Source organism: Aspergillus stella-maris (assembly GCF_047715825.1).
Source record: "Aspergillus stella-maris strain CBS 113639 unplaced genomic scaffold BDV14scaffold_8, whole genome shotgun sequence".
NCBI classification, from domain to species: domain Eukaryota; kingdom Fungi; phylum Ascomycota; class Eurotiomycetes; order Eurotiales; family Aspergillaceae; genus Aspergillus; species Aspergillus stella-maris.
The window spans coordinates 405,428-422,281 of NW_027396802.1; the positions used below are offsets into that span (position 1 = coordinate 405,428).

Below are 16,854 nucleotides of genomic sequence, written 5' to 3' on the forward strand. Positions count from 1 at the left end.
GCAGTGCGTCCCTTGGAGGAATAGTCGCTGTAAATCATGATTCATAAGACGAAGCAGGGATTTTAATTTCGGCAAACTAAAGCTGCGAGGTCTGATTAAATTTGGATCTTTGAATTATCTGGATAATCCTAGATTTATTGTGCGTCTGCTGTGCCTCTACTGGTTATACTGCTGCACCACCTGCTTCCTCCTGTATACACTTTATAGTTACTTCTTAGCTGCGATCTTGTTGGTTTGATAGCTCGTCAGTTTAGTAACTATAGGAACGATCTCTTTATTTTGCCTTCCTCCAGTGAGTCACAACAAGATAATAATAAATAATCGCGTGGCTGTTGCAGGGCGATCCTGGCTAATCACCTTGCGTTCGCAGCACCGCAACTTGACAGCTTCATTTTTCCTTCTCTTCGTTTTGTCTTTCCATCTGGTTTCTTCTTGCTCTTGTTCTGTTGAATTCTGTTTTGTTGTTTCTGATATTATTGATTTTGTTCTTCTTCTATTCCTCTTTGAGTCTACTCTTTACTTTTACCTCCGTTAATCTTGATCATCCCCTACCGTGCTCTGCTGTTGTGCGACCTGTTACAGCGCTGAACCCTCACCGACTCGTCGAGGGTGTTCGATGTCTGATTTGACTGTTGCCAGGCTCGGGCTGTTGAATTTTTTTACCTGATCAATCTTGGAGCGCTGTCTCTGGCCCAGGTCACTTTTCTTTTTCTTGACAGTCTTGTTCATTTTTCTCAGACGTTAGGCTGCTCCGAAATTTCCGCAAGCCACTACGACGAGATTTCTTATGGCCGTCAGTGCTCCTAGTCTCCCAGCCCCCTCGAGTCTTCATCAGGTCGCCCTCCCCCGTCCGGCCCTCTTGACCTCCTGGGCTGTGCTGGATGGCCATCTCCATTGCAGACAGCTCCTGTAGCTCGCCCAGGTCGTCTCTGGGCTTTTTGCTGGACCCGATCAAGGTCGAGCCGCCGCGTCCCAAGCAGAGCATGTGGCATCGCCTGGGCCTCCGGCGATGGCTTGGCCGCGATGACAGAGACTTTTCTCGCTCTCCTGCTGGAAGCAGCGATTCTTCCCCCAGGAGATCCAGTTCTCCACCACCGCCGCAGCAGCAGCCCAAATCCCACGATAACCTGACGCGCCGTCTGTCGAGGAGGGTCGGCGTCGGCCTCCCCCGATCCACCACCTTCAAGAGACAGCAATCCGAGCGAAGAGACCGTCTCTCCCCCGTTTCCTCATCGCCGCCTCGACGCGCTGCTTCGGCCGACCGAGAACAACATCGTCGAACACTGAGCCTCGAGCGGACAAAGTCCCCACAGTCTGTCGTGGATCCCAGATTATCCGCACCCGAGATTAACTGGCGCGAAGACCCGATCCCGCACGACCACGACCACGACCGAGACCACCACCCAGACCTAGACCCAGAACCAGACTTTCGCTCCTCAACCAAGGTCGACGATTTCCCGGAACCGAATGAGAATGACCTGAATCTCCAGCACAGCGACGCCAGGGCACCGGAATGGGACCAGTACCACCCCGACGTAACGGATACTCCCGAGGGGTATCCTGTTGACAATCTTTTCGACATGGAGTTGGAGCGGCGGTGGATTCTGAACCTGAGCATGCACTTTCGAGATCGCTCAGAGAGGGAAAAATTTTTCGTCACCTACGCCGAGACTGCTAATCGATGGCGTCGCGTTACCATTTCCTGCGACTATCGCGACGCTGAACCTGAATCGCTCGAACAGGATTTGAAGGAATTGCGGTACCAGCGGGATAAATGCGCCCGCATATACGAGTCTATCCGCGAGTCGCTTCGCGACATACAATTCTACGATACTGTTACCAATCTCAAACTAGAAACCCGCGACGGCCGCCTGCATGTTCATGTTACCGAAGACGTCAACGAGATAATCCCTTACCCTCCCATCTCGAGTATCGGCCATTTGCCGGAAGCACAACTCATCCCTGAACGACGGTTAAATTTCGAAGCACACTTGTCGGGGTTCGTTTATAATGTGAAGTTGGATGGTAGATCATTTATAAAGAAGGAAATTCCTGGACCGGATACCGTCGACGAATTTCTATACGAAATCAACGCCCTCCATGCGCTCCAAAGCACACCGAATGTGATCCAGGTTGAAGGCGTTGTGGTCGATGATCGACAAGAGGTTGTCAAGGGTCTTCTCATTAGCTTTGCGGAAAAAGGAGCTTTAGTGGATATTTTATACGAGTACCGAGGGACGATCTCTTGGGAGCGTCGCGAACGTTGGGCGAAACAGATTGTACACGGATTGTGCGAAATACACGAGGCCGGCTATGTACAGGGCGACTTTACCTTGTCGAACATTGTGGTGGACGGCAACGACGATGCGAAAATAATCGATATTAACCGACGAGGCTGTCCGGTGGGCTGGGAGCCACCAGAGATTGCAGCGAAGATCGAGAGCAACCAACGAATATCAATGTACATTGGCGTCAAGACCGATCTTTTCCAGCTGGGCATGACACTGTGGGCGCTTGCGATGGAAGAGGACGAACCCGAACGGCAGCGACGACCATTCACGATCCACGAGGACCTTCCCATTCCGGACTATTATCGGAGGCTGGTAGCTATTTGTTTGAGCCCGATCCCTCGACAACGCCTGTCGGCCAAAGAGCTGCTGACCTTCTTCCCTCCCGACATTGGCGCATTTGATAACTTGCCACGGAGGCATCCACATACGAGCATGGGGGTGGGCCTGCACAATGGCGCTTTGCCCTTGTACGACTCCCGGGCTGCTTTCATGTACCCGCGGGGTCGACAAATGGGTAGCTTCGGTTATAGCAACACGCACACACCACAGCAACCACCACTCGATAGCTTCGAGAGCATTCCGTCGCCAGAGACGGATAGGTCGTACTTTAGCCGAGAAGAATCAGAGCGAGAGAGGTATTTGTATGATAGGAGGAGGCAACCGAATGGAGATTGGAGAAGCGGGTCGATGAGTTTTGACGATCAGAACTCCGTGGACGACATAACGAGCCAGCCAACGCATCAGGAGGACATTCGAGAACTGCATAGGAATCCGTCATTAGAATATGAAAGCGAAATCGACCTCGAAGCAGGTGTCGACCCCCGCTACCGCACGCCATCCACCGATATGACGACTGTTGAGCCCATGCTCAACACGAAACCTTTACCAATCGAGCTCGCTGGCGTTGGAACATGGAAGACTCCGTCTCATGATGGATCCATTCAGTACCAGCCGCCGGAGCCTCTCACCACACAAGCCCCTGTTGATATATACCCGGTACCTATAAAAGACTCGGTGGCCGAGTTTCTGTCTAGTCCAGACCCATCGGAGCCTGTCTCTACGCTTTTGCAGTCTGCACTACCAATAAACCCGGCAGCCGAATTCGAACAGGGGCAGCTCCCAACAAACGACCTCCAAGTGCCCACGAGTGTGACTGCAGAAGATACCAAAGGCGATAAGAAAAAAGACCAAAGTACTCCTCTGAGCGATTCTGTATTGCCAATCAGCCCGGCCGTACAACTCGCGGAAGAAGTACTCAAAGAGAAATTAGTCCCTCAACCGCCGCCAGAGGTTCAGTCGACTTTTGAACATTCTAAAGATAACCCCCCGAGCCTTCGCCTAAAGGACTCTCTTCTGCCCATCAACCCAGCCGCAAAACTGCCGGAGAGCCCATCGAACTTGGAGACACAAACCCAGTTGGAAGTTCGTACCACAGTACCTCCACCTCTCGAAACCTTCCTGCAAGGTTCCCAAAACCATAGTGCTCTGAGCGAATCGTGTTTGCCCATCAACCCGGCAACTGAACTACCGAAAGAGACCTTCGACGTGGAGCCTGTTGCTCTCCCGATCACTGATGGTCAACCGCCGCAATCTTCGCAGGACCTCGCTCGGAATAACGGTCAAGATTTCTTCCTCGGCAACTCCACGTTACCCATCAATCCGGCGACGGTTTCATTAGAGAAGGAGACAGTTAGCTACCCAATTGAGGTCAAGCCGGCTGCCAGTGTTCAATCGATCCTTGTTCCACGAGATTACAACTCGAATCAAAACGAGGACACCTTGCTCAGCAGTTCTCTGTTGCCTATCAACCCGACCATTGCATCTAAAGAGGAAATCTTCCGTCACGAAATCGAGGTCAATTCCGCTCCTGTCCCCCAGCCAGCATCTATCCCTGAACATATCAATGAGAACCAAGACCGAAGCTTCTTCCTCAGCGGTTCGCACCTTCCAATTAATCCAGCAACTATCTCGGAGAATGAGACGCCCAACGAGAAATCCGACTTCAATGTTCTACCCACACCACCCCCTCCACCCCCTCAACAAAACCTCCCGAACCCACCTCACCACTTGACCGACTCACACCTACCCATCAACCCGGCATTCATCGACAAGGTTATACACCCCGTATGACCTCCAGAATGCCCGTTCAACACTACCTCAACAAACCTCAACAAGATTGTTCGATTAAAGCTCTAGATGCAGGGCCTTCCGTGCGCACTTTCCAGCGCTGTATACTTACTCTTAGCACCTCCTCGCGTTCCAGCACAATGAAGCGAATCATGACGGCGAAAGATGGAGTTCATTTCCTTTGTTTTCTCATTGGGTCAATTTGAAGTCTTTTGATTATGGTTTTGGTTTTTTTTCTTTCCATTTGCTTACGTTTAGCCCGCCCCCATAAAATGTGATTTTGATGCGATCTTCTATCTACATCGATTACCCCGTCCCTGTTACCCGCATGTCCCTCAATTCATCGTATCTTATTTTCTGAACTAGCATGATTCGCTCAGCATCGGCAGACTGAATAATTGACATAGTTCTGCCCTGGGGTTCTTTGCATTTGCATTCTTCAATTTATTCCCAGCCTTTTCTTCCCCTTTCCCTCAACTCATGACGATACACGACACGAATGGATGGTTTATTGTTTGTTTTTCTGCTTGCTTGGCCTTTTCTTATATCTCCTATCTCCTTTGTTTTTCCTTTGTCATCATCTGAACCATGTGCGCGCACAAATGTATATTGTTTTTGGCTTGTTGGTCTCGACTCGGCACCATATCGTATCATCATCAAGTACCTGCATTACCATTCTAGCAGCGACTGTATTAATTCAAAAGAATTCCTTTCTTGGTTATTTATTCCTTTGCCATATTCTGTAATCATCTATACATACTCTACGTAAACCACCTGCATGATATGTTTTGCATATTCTAAACTTGAATTGTTCCCCTCTCAATAAACTCCCCAAAACTCCTCTGCCAAACATCCACATCACCCAGGCCCCTCCCAATAAGAACAATCTTACATTGCTCTTTCGGCTCATCTGCTCCGCCTCCCAATGGGTCCCGAATCTCAAAAACCTCCCTAACAGCCTGGATGATTTTGCTTGACCCATCATTCAACGCGAGAATGCCCTTTAGTCGATGAATATCGAATTTGAGGTCCGAGTTATAAGGCAGACTTGATTCCCAGAGGACACTCCGTAGCCACGCGTCCACGAGCGGGATCTTTGACGGTGGGAGGGAAGGATGTGTTAGGGCTATCGTTGAGATGGACTTGATACGGTCCAGTCAGTAAGAGCTTGGAGGAGCAGATATGCAGCGTGGTCAACGTACCGGATCAATATGACTATGCCCACTCGCGCTAAAATCAAGACTATCCAGATGGTCATAGGCATGCAAATCCAACACCACGCCTTCAATTTGCGGCGTGCGGCTGTGGTCCGTGACGTGGATTTTGGCGGCGCTGTTTATAGCCGTGACTCTGTCCTTCACTTTTTCGAGTTCGAATTCCGTGACGAGATCCGTCTTGTTTAGGATTATCACGTCTGCGTGGCTGATTTGCATGTGCGCCATCGAGAGGACGGGGCCGGTGTGCGAATGGTCGTGGTCGTGGTCATGTTCCTGGGTTTTCTTGTTGTTGTCGTCGTCGTCAGGAACAACTTCTTCGGCACTCGGCTCATCCAGTAACTTGAGGATATTCTTTGCGTCGACGAGGGTTACGATTCCGTCGAGGTAGATTGAGCTGCCGAGGTTATCGTCGACCCAGAATATGGGTGCTATGTTGCCTGGGTCTGCGAGGCCGGTTGTTTCGAGAAGGATATAGTCGAATGTGCCGCGGCGTTCCATTAGGGATTCGATGGCCATTACGCCGGAGTCTCTAATTCAATTAGTATTATTGCATGTTAGGCGGGGTTTGTGGGGGAGGAATGATAGAATGTCCAGGGTTGAAAGGGAACGTACTTCACTGAGCAGCAGATACAGCCATTACCAACTTCGAGCCATTCGGTTACTTCTTGGCCGTCTTGATTTACTGTCATGGGTTTTTCGATGTCGGATGCTGGAGATATCAGCTTCGCTCAGGCTGGGTTGACCTCAATAGATTGGGTAGTGGTTAGACTTACAGTCTCCGAATTCTAGTCTCTTGTTAGCAAGGTTCAGACATAGTTAAGGTTCTACTACTGGGGTTGGTACCGTTCATGATCACAGCAATCTTTTTGCCATGTTTCTCAGTGAGAATGTAGTTGAGTAAGGTGGTTTTACCGGCACCAAGATAACCTGACAGAATATGCAGTTAGTTGTTCTGTAGTCAAAACAAGCTGCCATATGCAAAAGATCTACACTATGTTTGGCGTACCCGTCACCAGCGTAATAGGCACGCGTTGCTGCGGCGGCTCTTCCTCTTGGAGTTCCGAGTCTGGGAGCTGAGTGACATCCACCAACTCGGGGGGTGCATCGTCGTCGTCCATATTGACGGAGTAACCTAGCTTGTTTTTCGGGAAAGATAATGGAAATGCAGTTTAGCTGCAGGAGTATACTCCAGAATCCGGGGAAGAGATCGATGACGTCCGAGAGGGGAAGGAAGCAGGGCTTAGGGCTCGTGCAGTCATGGGCTGGCTAGTCTCACCGCCCGGCAGATCCCGTGAGTTTATCTTTAGCTCTGGACCAGAGTTGGAGATGGCTGGCCCGGTCTCTATCTTGCCGCTGTCTGCCGTTCCTGGTCTCTCCTTTTGTCCTTGACTTTCTCTACACTTCCACTCATTTACTGCTACAGCTCCCTAACCATGGCCACCGCGGGAGTCTCCCCGTCAAGCTCTCCGCGACTACCCAGTCCTCCCCCATTTACAGAGGTACAGATCGGCCCCCAGTCGCCTTCAGTAGGAGAGTCCTTTGGCGCAGAGGCGGATCTCCAGCTCCTAGGCGTTTCGCCTGGCACGGATGATGGCCCTACGCGCAGAATCAGGCCCGGGTCGAAAACCAGTGAGATGGCTGCTGGTCCTCCCCTTATTCCCCTGTCGCAGGTACGTACAATAAACAATCGATGCCCAAGCACCACGGATAGCATCTGTAGATCGCTAATAATGTCTTGTGATTTATATAGCTTGACTCTCCATTCCAGCTTCAAGAGCACTTGAAAGCGCTCTATAACCACTTCACGCGGCCCGAAAACTCCGATACAATCATTCCGATCCAGCGAGAGGTTGCCCGCCAGCTTGCGGATCCCCCGGAGGGTGTTGAGCGGTCGCTATGGCTTTACGAATTGTGCCGGTTCCTGACGATGAAAGTGAACAACCTCATAATTGCGTTTTTCGCCGAAAACCCGCCATGTTCTGCACAGACCTGTCCCGAGATGCGCGCGTCGGAATGGCAATACCTCTGCGCTGTCCATGATCCACCCAAGGCCTGCTGCGCGATTGATTACTCCTGCCACACCCTCGATTGGGCCACGAATATTCTCACATCGCCAAAGCACTTTCCGAGTCGCCTTACATTGGGGTCAGAGTCTGGTGGTGGAGCGACGGCCGGATTGAGAAATCTCACCAACATCTTCCGGCGGTTGTATCGCATTTTCGCGCATGCTTGGTTCCAACACCGGCAAGTATTCTGGCAGGTCGAAGGCCACGATGGACTTTACATGTTCTTCAAGACAGTCTGCGACATGTACCAACTTATACCAGAGGACAACTATACCATACCCCCCGAGGCAGAGGGAGACGAGGCGCACAAGCCTCAGCAAGTCCAAGAGCAAGGTGATTCACGTCGCCTGACGATACTGCGCAAAGAAAACGAGTCTTTGATTCCTTCTTTGGAGCAAGTCGAACCTGCGTCTATCAGCACTGGTGCTACCACTCGACGTCACAAATCCAGCCCCTCGCTCGGATCTCGCGTCACAACGATAAGTGAGAGTGCAGAGGACGCTGAAGAGGCTGCTCAACCACCACCCCTGGAGGTTGAGAAGCCTGAGCCACAGCCCGAAGAAAAGCCCGAGAGTGACCCGCCTTTGGTCGAGTCTCCAACTCAAAGTACCGATTCCCAGGTCACCGTCGCCGAAGTTGATCCAGATGATGAACCTACAAGCGAAGAGATCCCTGTAGTAGCAGAACAGCCAGAGGTTCAGACCACAGAGGCCGCTCATGAGTCTTCCGAGGAGGAGACTACCACGACAACTCCGGAAGATTCAGACAACGAGACCAAACCCGAATCTGAACCGGCAACCGCCACTTCTGAGCCTGAGCCTGAGCCCGAGACAGCTGCGGAGGAGGCGAAGGCAGACACAGAGGAAGATAAGCCAGAGGAGAACCAAGAGGAGAAACCTGGGAAGTCAGAGGAGAAACCGGAAGAGAAAGCAGAGCCAGAACCGGAACCGGAGTCGAAAGAGAAGACAGACGAGCCTGCAAAGCAAGATTGACCGACCCATACCCGCAAAGCATGATTGTGAGATTTAATGTGATGAGACGGCGCTCATGGTACGATTGTAATACGCCTTTCTATTAGGTTGTGATGCTTGGAAAGGTTCAGATGAGACTTGTGTATAATATCCATTTATATCTACAGAAATAATGATACCCATATTTATTGTGTCGTTTGTTCTACTGTAGACGCCCACCAGGTACCTAGACAGGTACCTTGAAGCCCTCCGCCTTTTAATCCGCGGATTTCTCCGCACCACCTTGCGCTGCTTTTTCTTTCCCCAACGCACGTCCGACTTCACAATTCCTATTCCTGCACTCTGAAACAACATACACATGTCCGAACAACCCCTCGAACAAAACTTAACCATGCCCCCAACAATAAAAGGCGGCCCAATCCACTTCGGCCCATTCCTCGTCACCCCGCAGGTTCGTCCATCGCATCACGTCACCTCCAACTCCAACTCCAATCAACACCAACTCATTAAATATCACGCCCAAGCTAACTCCATTCTCCAACTAACAGGTCTTCCACCAAACCCCCCTAAGCATCGCCCTCGTAAACCTAAAACCCATATTACCAGGCCACGTCCTAATCTCGCCCCGCCGCGTCGTCCCGCGCGTCAGCAAACTGACACCGCCCGAAACAGCCGATCTGTTCTTAACAGTACGGCGGGTCGGACGGATGATCGAGCGCGTGTACGGCGCTACAAGTCTAAATATCGCGATTCAGGACGGGGCCGAGGCGGGACAGAGCGTCCCGCATGTCCATGCGCATATTATTCCACGCAAGAAGAGGGATTTGGGGAGTACGGATGAGATATATGATAGGCTTGATGGGGAGGAGGGGGATTTAGCTAGGGGGTTGAAGCAGCAGGTTGGGGCGAGGGGGGGTGAGAGGTTGAGGGTTGATGATGAGGAGAGGGTTGCGAGGGGGCCGGCGGAGATGGAGGAGGAGGCGGTTATGTTGGCTAGGGAGATGGCGAAGGAGCCTGTTGATTAGAATTTTAGAGGATATACCCGATTGTATTTAGATGGATTTATTTGAAGGTGCTATGTCTAATGTTTGGATAGGATGGTATCTATCATGGTGACCGACCGACAACGCCTCTAAGAAGAGAATGAAATAGAGATAGACAACTGAAAGAAAAGAAAATGCAGTATCGTCAGACATTTCGCCATCAACGTTTCACTCATGTATTGGTGCGCTATTTCGCGGCTTCGGAGGTGGATTGTTGCTGTCTTGACTTCCAGAGCTCCTCACGCTCCTTCAGTACAGTCGCAGCCCATTCTTGAATCTCGGGGAGGTGAATGCGCTTCGCGACACCCAGGAACTCGTCCAGGTCAATCTCGTAACTGCGCTCGTACTCGACCATCTGCAGCAAAAGTTCCATCTTATCGACGTCGTGAACGAACTGCGCCTCCAGCGTCTCATTGGCCTCGTACTCGTTGAAGACAGCGAGGATATCATCGCCCGCAAGCATACCACTCGGCACACCGCGCAGCAGCGTGCCCGCAATGTACTCCATGACCGCAGCCTCACGACGAGCCTTCTCAGTCTTCTTGATCGGGTCGATGGGGGTAATGTCGCCGACGAGCGATTCGGCCATGTCATGAACAAGAGCCATCTTCATGCAGTGCTGGAGGTTCAGACGGGAAGCGAGAGAGGGAGGGGCAAGCATCGTCATCACGGACATGCGGTACATGTGGTCTGAGATGGACTCGCCATGGTTGATGTCGAAGCGGCGCCATCCTTCGCGCTTGGTCGTCTTTAGTCGCTCGAGGAGGTGGAAAAAGGGAACCGGAGAGGTAGAGTTCTCTTCGAGGGGGCAGGGAAGTGTAGATAGGACTGCGACTGGGTTAGCGGTGGGGATAGAGTCTGCGGTGGCATCGACTGACCGGACTGAGGGGTCCAGGTGGAATCGGAGGGGGTTTCGGAGCCCATTTTGACAGGGAGCAGCGTCAATTAAGAAGAGTGGAGAGTTTCAAGCGGTAGAACAAAGACTGGCAGAGGCTTGAGCGAGAAGAAGGAAAAGAGAGGTGGAGGAAGGAGACTTTGCAGAGGAAAAGCAAAAGCGGCGCAGGAGTTTATGAGTTTATCGCCGAACCAAACAATGAACCATCGCCGCTCTCCACTGTAAACAACTCCCTCCGCTTCTTTGTCCTTGCTCCATCTCACCTTTGTATCTTATCTCGACTGCTTTATCTGTTGGGTATGCAGGCTTCGCATTCTTTGTGACATCACTGACAGCCAGTTCAGTTCAGAAATGCAGGCGTCCAAAACCCTTCGCCCGAAACCCTCCAATTGGCCTCCTCAATCATCGCACACCGTCCTGATCCGCAATCTCCAACTTTTGGAGCTCGATCAACTAGAAGACTGGCCTGCTATTACCTTGCGCACTTTTTCGCCATCATCTCAGAACCAACGCTATCGCATCAAGGCAGTTGAATGGGTGCTATACCGCTTGATTGCGCTCTGGGATCCGGAGACCGCTCGGGATGTAGGTGCCTTCTCCGCAGCCCGACTCGGACTATGATACAGAAGAGCTAAACAATTCACTACTATAGAAACTCCGCCCCTTCTTTCCACCTCTCGAACCTCTACAATCTGTCAACCTACGAGCTGCGCTTTTTCGAGTCCTGACCGACTATAAGAAGAATGGCGACCTGGGCCGCGAGACTATCCTGCGCAAGTCCATGCTGGACGACTGCAAAGGGGAAAAGTTTGACGAGCTCCTAGCTACCTTTTCAATGAGTGTGCTACGCAAGAAAAAGACTCAGGACCGCAATCCTGCAATTGATTTGGCTCTGGCTCCTGGTCTCACGCCGCACGAGTATCCGCAGCTCTTACCGCTCATTCTTGCTCACCGAGTGTCGCTAAGCACACTCGGGGAGCGCCGAGATCGTGTGCGAGATACTCACGAGAAGTTCTCGCAGCTGCTGGATAAGAAGAAGGATGAGATCAATGCTCGCTCCACAAACGGAAGTCAACCCATCGCCATCAAGGAGTCTGATCTAGAGTCTCTGGCTCGCAAGACAAGGGACAACTGGCAGGGAAATGCAGAATGGGCCGATGCTATCCTCGAAGGAGGACTTGGTAGCAGCCGTGACGCTTTCCTTGACTTGCCCTTTGACAAAGTTTGGTCTCGAGTGAAGGAATCCACCGTTGACAATCTCCTCACCACTTCAACTCGTCCTGACTTGGTGTTGGACCTCGAGACCCGGGTCCTCCAACAGCGGGCACGTTTACAGAAATGGCACCAGTACTCTGATTCTCTCAAGAACTCGGAAGCAGCATCGCCATCAAAGCCTAAAGATGAAAAGAAAGCACCACAGTTGGTCTTCCGGGACCATCAGTCTGTCACTGTTGCTAGTATCTCCAAGGCTGTACGGCAGCCTGTTGACCGAAGTGGTCCAACCACCAAGGACCAGAACCTCCTAGAGTCCATTTCCGAAGCAATGGATCGCATCAACGGTGCTTCTACGAAGCGGCAAAGCCTGCCTGAATCTATCCACGAGCGAGATGAAGAACCAACTCCCGAAACCGAGCCCGAACAACCATCACGACCGATTCCCACAATATCTCAACCAGTTTTCGACCCTCCTATACATCCCAGCGCAATCGAATACACCCAAGAAGAACCCCTTCCCCGAAGGCGCAAAGATCCCTTGACTCTAGCCGAACGGACCCGCAAATCAATGTCCATGTTCGAAATGATCCCCGAAAGCCCACCATCACCCGAACCTCTACCTCCCAAATACCACCCAGAACCAGAACCAGAACATCATGAAGAAGAACCCCACAACGCGCCATACACTCTCGCCGAACGAACCCGCAAGTCCATGTCCCTCCTCCCACCCCCTCGTGACCCTCCCCAACAAAACCCAACACGTCGCTCTCGCAAATCCCGCGTCTCATTCCCAGTGAACCAGTTTGAAACGCCCACTAAACTGTCGGCGACTCCTCCTGATTACCCTAGTCGTGCGTCGACGCCGCGGGACGATCTATTTGAAGACCAGGCTGATTACGCGAGTGTATTCAAGTCGAGACCACGGATTGCCTTGAGTCCGGTTGCTTCGCCGGTTGTGCATGTTAGTCCGATTGGGAATTTTGATCTTAATGGGGGACGTGGTGAATATGTGCATGATGGGGAGGATTTGGAGTATGTTGCGGCTGAGTCGCCTTCTAGGGCAAGGAGGAGGTTTTGAGGACGTAGCATTCATGTTTGCGCTTCTGAATAGTACATAGACGAAACAGAGATAGTACACGAATTTGAAACAACTGTCTAGACATTACAATTGTACTCCGTTTCGCCGTTCCTCATGTCATAAACAACGCCGGGTCCGTTAATCCATGAACACCAAATAATACATCAAGGAACAAGGCACTAATCTCCGAGACAAACCGTGGGATAAGTCAAGCCACCAGAGACATTCAAGTTCTCTTCGAATTCCTAGTTCGTCTGCGCTTCGCTGGCGGAGGAGACTCTGCCTCGGGAGACGGTTCAACCTCCTCTTCTTCCTCGAGATCAGACGATTCGGCTCGATAGGAGATATTCGGGACTCGCCGTATAGGAGGAGCCCTTTCTTCAACGATTAGGTCGCCATCATCTGCATCGTCATCATCACCAAGAAGGAACCCGCCGCCGCGATTGGCAACATCATCCTCTTCTTCTTCGTCAATTATTCCCGCAGGCCGTTCGCTACCAGAAGCTGTGCCCAAGGCTGCCCCAGTCGGAGTGGGCGCCTGCGCCTGAGAAGAAAGACCCCTCTGACTCGCAAACGGATTAACGGCATCAGGCAAATGTCCCTCTTCATCACCGGCATACTCCTCCCTGAACCTTTCGGCAATGCGTAACCCGAAGAGGAATTTTCGCCAGGTCTGCAGGATCTTCGCCTCTGCCTTGCGAGCTTCCCTCTTTCTCTTCTCCTCGTTATCTGCGCGCCATGCGTCCTTGACTAGATCTTTATTCTCAACGGCTACGACCACACCCTCGATTACAGGGACAGCCATCTGAGACCCGAACTCAAACCCCGTTACGGCTTCAGCGTAGTCGATTCCCAGCTTCTTGCAGATGCGTGCTGTCCCCGAGAAGGGAATATGTACTGCACCTTCAGGAACCATACGCGGGACAAAGCAGTCGATGTTACCATAGTCGTTCTTTGGAATAATGCCATCTTGTATAGGCGGGGGAATGATTTCCTGCGTTTGTTCGATGGAGTATAAGCCCTGAAGCGGTTTTTGGCCGGTGAGTCGTGCTTGCTCGTCGACTTCGCGCTTGCGGAGGAGAGTTACGGCGCGGATGGGGACGCGTTTGAGGGGGACCTGGTGGGGTCGGGGTTCGCGGCCCTCTTTGTGCCAGGATTCGGCGGATTGGCATTTCACTATGTCGGTGCGGCGGTAGACGTTTTCGGCTTTGGAAGGTTCGCTTTGGGGGGTGGAAGCGCCGCTGGTCGAGCCCTTCGTTGCTTTGGCCTTGCCTTTTCCGCCTGGAGTAAATGTGCGGACTGGTTGGGCGCCGGGGCGGAGGGCTTCTTCGCGCCGGAGGAACCTCTCGAGGACGAACTCGGTCGATGTGCGGAGGCTTTGTAGGGTATCGACTGTCTCTTTGGTTTCTTTGGGCTTTGATGGACGATTAGGAACGAGGTCCTTCGCGTCTTCGATGTCGTCTACGGCGGTGCGGTCGTTGTAGGGACGTCCGTAGTTGCGTAACAAAACGTGAAACCAGTCTGAAGGGTCATCGTCGGGCCCCTTCTTTCCTAATCGGAAACCTTTGGTCTTCCCAGGCCATGTCCGTCGGCGGAGGTATCGCGTCGTGACTTCTTTGGCGGTCCTATCAGGTGAAAAGGCTATAACGTAGCATATCACTTGCTTCGCCTTATCGGCCTTCGCTCCGCGCGGCTCCCAGTTGGCTTGGAGCTCCTGAGTGGCCGCTACAGCGTTTGGTAGAACCAGCGGATCAACAGATACGATTTGATGCGTTATCGGAGACGCGACTTCGGTCCAGTAGATCGGAAATGATAGGTCATGGTCAAATCGTTTTGTAGTCTTGCGATTGCGCGGCGAGGGCCGGGTTTCTTCTTCATCTTCGTCGTCGCTATCAGAAGAGTCAATGCCACCTGTTTCCGCCTTGGTTGTTTCCTTTGGCTTTGGTTTCGGTTTAGGCGAAGTGTAGGATTCTGCTTTGGTCCAACCGAAGCCTAGCGGTTGCAGGCTGGCAACAAACCGAGCTTCAATGTTGAGTGCACGAAGTAGTGCAGTGAATAGCTGCGCACCAGTATCGCGCGAACCCTCCATACGTTCAGCAGCTTGCTGAAAATCTTCGAGACTGGCAATTCTCTCCCCGTAGAGCTCCGAATCGTCTTTATCCTTGTGAAACGAAGCTATCTGGGTTTGTAATTGGACCATGGGCCGGTAGCCATGTTTCCGGAGGCCTGGAGCTGTGATCTTGAACTTGCTCTTCCAGTATGCTGCAAGTATGCGCATAAGGAGTATGATAGGATCGCCATTGCTGAGATCAGGTTGTCCAGGTTCCTGCCGGGCTGATTCCTCTCCCCAGTCGCGCTGCTTGGACTGGCGTTTGCTCTGCTTGCCTTTCTTCCTCTTCGGCGGCGGTTCCTTTGAAGGTTCCGGAGGTTCAAGTCCAGATGCGCGGCGCCATTTCTGTACCTCCTTCTGTATCGCAGGTGGTAGCTTCTCTCGTAGGGTATCGTGGAGTTTCGAATCGTTGATCCAGTCGTTGCGTAGGGCGTTATGGGCGAGTAGACACTGCACGTGCAGGCGATGGATTAGAATTCGGATCTGGCGCTCAATCTTCGAAGGCGCTTTCTGACCTTGGAGGATATCTTCCAGGTGCACCTCATTCCGATCCAAAGTCAGCTCCAGATTCTCGTGCGGAGAAACGAAGCTCGTGGCGGGCGCGGCGGCGGAAGGGGTAGGGACGGCATCCTCCCAATCGATTTCGTCGGAGTCGGCGTCCTCGGAATCGGATGAGTCCTTCTTATCTTCATCGCAGATACCGTCCTCGAGATCAGTTGGCACCGGTGTTAATGAAGAGTCGGAGGCCGATGTTAGTGAGGAGCTCGCGGGCGTCGTCGCCGCCACCGCAGAGGCATGACGTTTGGCAGGGGGAGGTTCCTCGGAGGACTGTCGTTTGACGGGGATGAACGGTGGCATCCAGATGAAGGGAAAGAGGTAATGGCGCGGAAAAAGAATGTAAAGTATTACATTTGCAGGAGTGAGGGGAAGATGAACCGAGGTCTGGGGGATGAAGTCGGGGGAGGATCTGAGATGCGCTCTGGGGGATTTACTCTTCTTGCGTCAATTGCCCCTCATTCTGCTTTCTCACATTCACTCTAACAACATACCTCTCCCTACAACATAATCTACACATCATGGAGGCAGTCAAGCGCTTCTTCTCTTCCCCCCGCTTCGCGGTCGCTGGAGCCAGTAATGATTCTCACAAGTTTGGCTACAAGAGTATGGACCGGATCTCTGATACGATGCGATCAGCATGCTGACAGCCTTCACAGTCCTCGCCTGGTACCACCAGCATTCATTGCCGGTTACTCCTTTGAACCCTCGAGCTCCCAGTATCCAGCTGTCGCCTTCGGCTTCCTACGATACCGTCGCATCGCCCAAGCTGTTGCCATCCCCATCGCAGACGTCACTCTCAGTGGTGACTCCGCCCGCAGTTACCCTCCCTCTACTACAGGAAGCTCACTCTATTGGTATTTCAGCCGTCTGGTTACAGCCGGGCACATTTGACAAAAGTGTCTTGGATTTCGCGCGGTCGCATTTCGAGGCGGTGATAGCGGGCGATGGAGGCCGAGGCTCGGAGGGATGGTGCGTGTTGGTAGACGGTGAAGAGGGATTAGAGGCAGCGGGAGTGAACTGGACCAGCCAGAGACTGTAGAAGCTTCATGTGAACCTTCATGTTGATTAATTCAGATGAAGGGTGGATATTGGAGATTTGTTGAGTGAAGAATAAGTGTGGCTGGGACGGGCGTGACTAGTAAATTCTTCGACTTCTTCACTTTTGGGGAAACTCCGCCTTTTCGCTTCTTCTCCCTCTACTTCCTCCCAGCGCTTCCCATCTTTTTTCTTACTTTAACATCCCATTCTACATCTCATGACTTAATGCATCGACGACGAAAGTA

At 52.1% G+C, this 16,854-nt stretch overlaps 8 protein-coding genes across 8 annotated transcripts; 5 read left to right on the top strand and 3 right to left on the bottom strand.

The window, feature by feature from the left end:
- The first annotated feature begins 559 nt into the window (after nucleotides 1-559).
- On the top strand, nucleotides 560-4,671 carry BDV14DRAFT_144570 (uncharacterized protein). The gene has a single exon (XM_073766411.1). The coding sequence runs from the start codon at nucleotides 882-884 to the stop codon at nucleotides 4,419-4,421; it is 3,540 nt and encodes a 1,179-aa protein (XP_073631562.1). The 5' UTR covers nucleotides 560-881; the 3' UTR covers nucleotides 4,422-4,671.
- A 454-nt stretch (nucleotides 4,672-5,125) lies between these two features.
- BDV14DRAFT_167408 (CobW family GTP-binding protein) lies at nucleotides 5,126-6,845 on the bottom strand. Its single transcript, XM_073767671.1, has 6 exons — nucleotides 6,642-6,845; nucleotides 6,479-6,562; nucleotides 6,409-6,420; nucleotides 6,248-6,344; nucleotides 5,621-6,164; nucleotides 5,126-5,560 (listed from the first exon to the last, which is right to left on the bottom strand). The coding sequence occupies exons 1-6, from the start codon at nucleotides 6,751-6,753 to the stop codon at nucleotides 5,216-5,218; spliced, it is 1,194 nt and encodes a 397-aa protein (XP_073631563.1). The 5' UTR covers nucleotides 6,754-6,845; the 3' UTR covers nucleotides 5,126-5,215.
- Nucleotides 6,846-6,983: 138 nt separating this feature from the next.
- On the top strand, nucleotides 6,984-8,996 carry BDV14DRAFT_167409 (Mob1 family protein). The gene is made up of 2 exons (XM_073767672.1): nucleotides 6,984-7,305; nucleotides 7,386-8,996. The coding sequence occupies exons 1-2, from the start codon at nucleotides 7,069-7,071 to the stop codon at nucleotides 8,691-8,693; spliced, it is 1,545 nt and encodes a 514-aa protein (XP_073631564.1). The 5' UTR covers nucleotides 6,984-7,068; the 3' UTR covers nucleotides 8,694-8,996.
- A 67-nt stretch (nucleotides 8,997-9,063) lies between these two features.
- On the top strand, nucleotides 9,064-9,697 carry BDV14DRAFT_196902 (HIT family protein; the record flags this gene model as incomplete). The annotated part of the gene is made up of 2 exons (XM_073772543.1): nucleotides 9,064-9,123; nucleotides 9,221-9,697. The coding sequence occupies 2 exons, from the start codon at nucleotides 9,064-9,066 to the stop codon at nucleotides 9,695-9,697; spliced, it is 537 nt and encodes a 178-aa protein (XP_073631565.1).
- Nucleotides 9,601-10,745, bottom strand: BDV14DRAFT_167410 (HD domain-containing protein). Its single transcript, XM_073767673.1, has 2 exons — nucleotides 10,594-10,745; nucleotides 9,601-10,543 (listed from the first exon to the last, which is right to left on the bottom strand). Exons 1-2 carry the CDS (start codon nucleotides 10,637-10,639, stop codon nucleotides 9,903-9,905), a joined length of 687 nt encoding a protein of 228 aa, XP_073631566.1. The 5' UTR covers nucleotides 10,640-10,745; the 3' UTR covers nucleotides 9,601-9,902.
- A 123-nt stretch (nucleotides 10,746-10,868) lies between these two features.
- Nucleotides 10,869-13,016, top strand: BDV14DRAFT_144691 (uncharacterized protein). The gene is made up of 2 exons (XM_073766414.1): nucleotides 10,869-11,195; nucleotides 11,263-13,016. The coding sequence occupies exons 1-2, from the start codon at nucleotides 10,962-10,964 to the stop codon at nucleotides 12,901-12,903; spliced, it is 1,875 nt and encodes a 624-aa protein (XP_073631567.1). The 5' UTR covers nucleotides 10,869-10,961; the 3' UTR covers nucleotides 12,904-13,016.
- On the bottom strand, nucleotides 13,017-16,039 carry BDV14DRAFT_144613 (Rad4 family protein). The gene has a single exon (XM_073766412.1). It carries the CDS (start codon nucleotides 15,869-15,871, stop codon nucleotides 13,130-13,132), a length of 2,742 nt encoding a protein of 913 aa, XP_073631568.1. The 5' UTR covers nucleotides 15,872-16,039; the 3' UTR covers nucleotides 13,017-13,129.
- On the top strand, nucleotides 15,981-16,743 carry BDV14DRAFT_144626 (CoA-binding protein). Its single transcript, XM_073766413.1, has 2 exons — nucleotides 15,981-16,174; nucleotides 16,228-16,743. Exons 1-2 carry the CDS (start codon nucleotides 16,090-16,092, stop codon nucleotides 16,608-16,610), a joined length of 468 nt encoding a protein of 155 aa, XP_073631569.1. The 5' UTR covers nucleotides 15,981-16,089; the 3' UTR covers nucleotides 16,611-16,743.
- The last annotated feature ends 111 nt before the right edge of the window (nucleotides 16,744-16,854 follow it).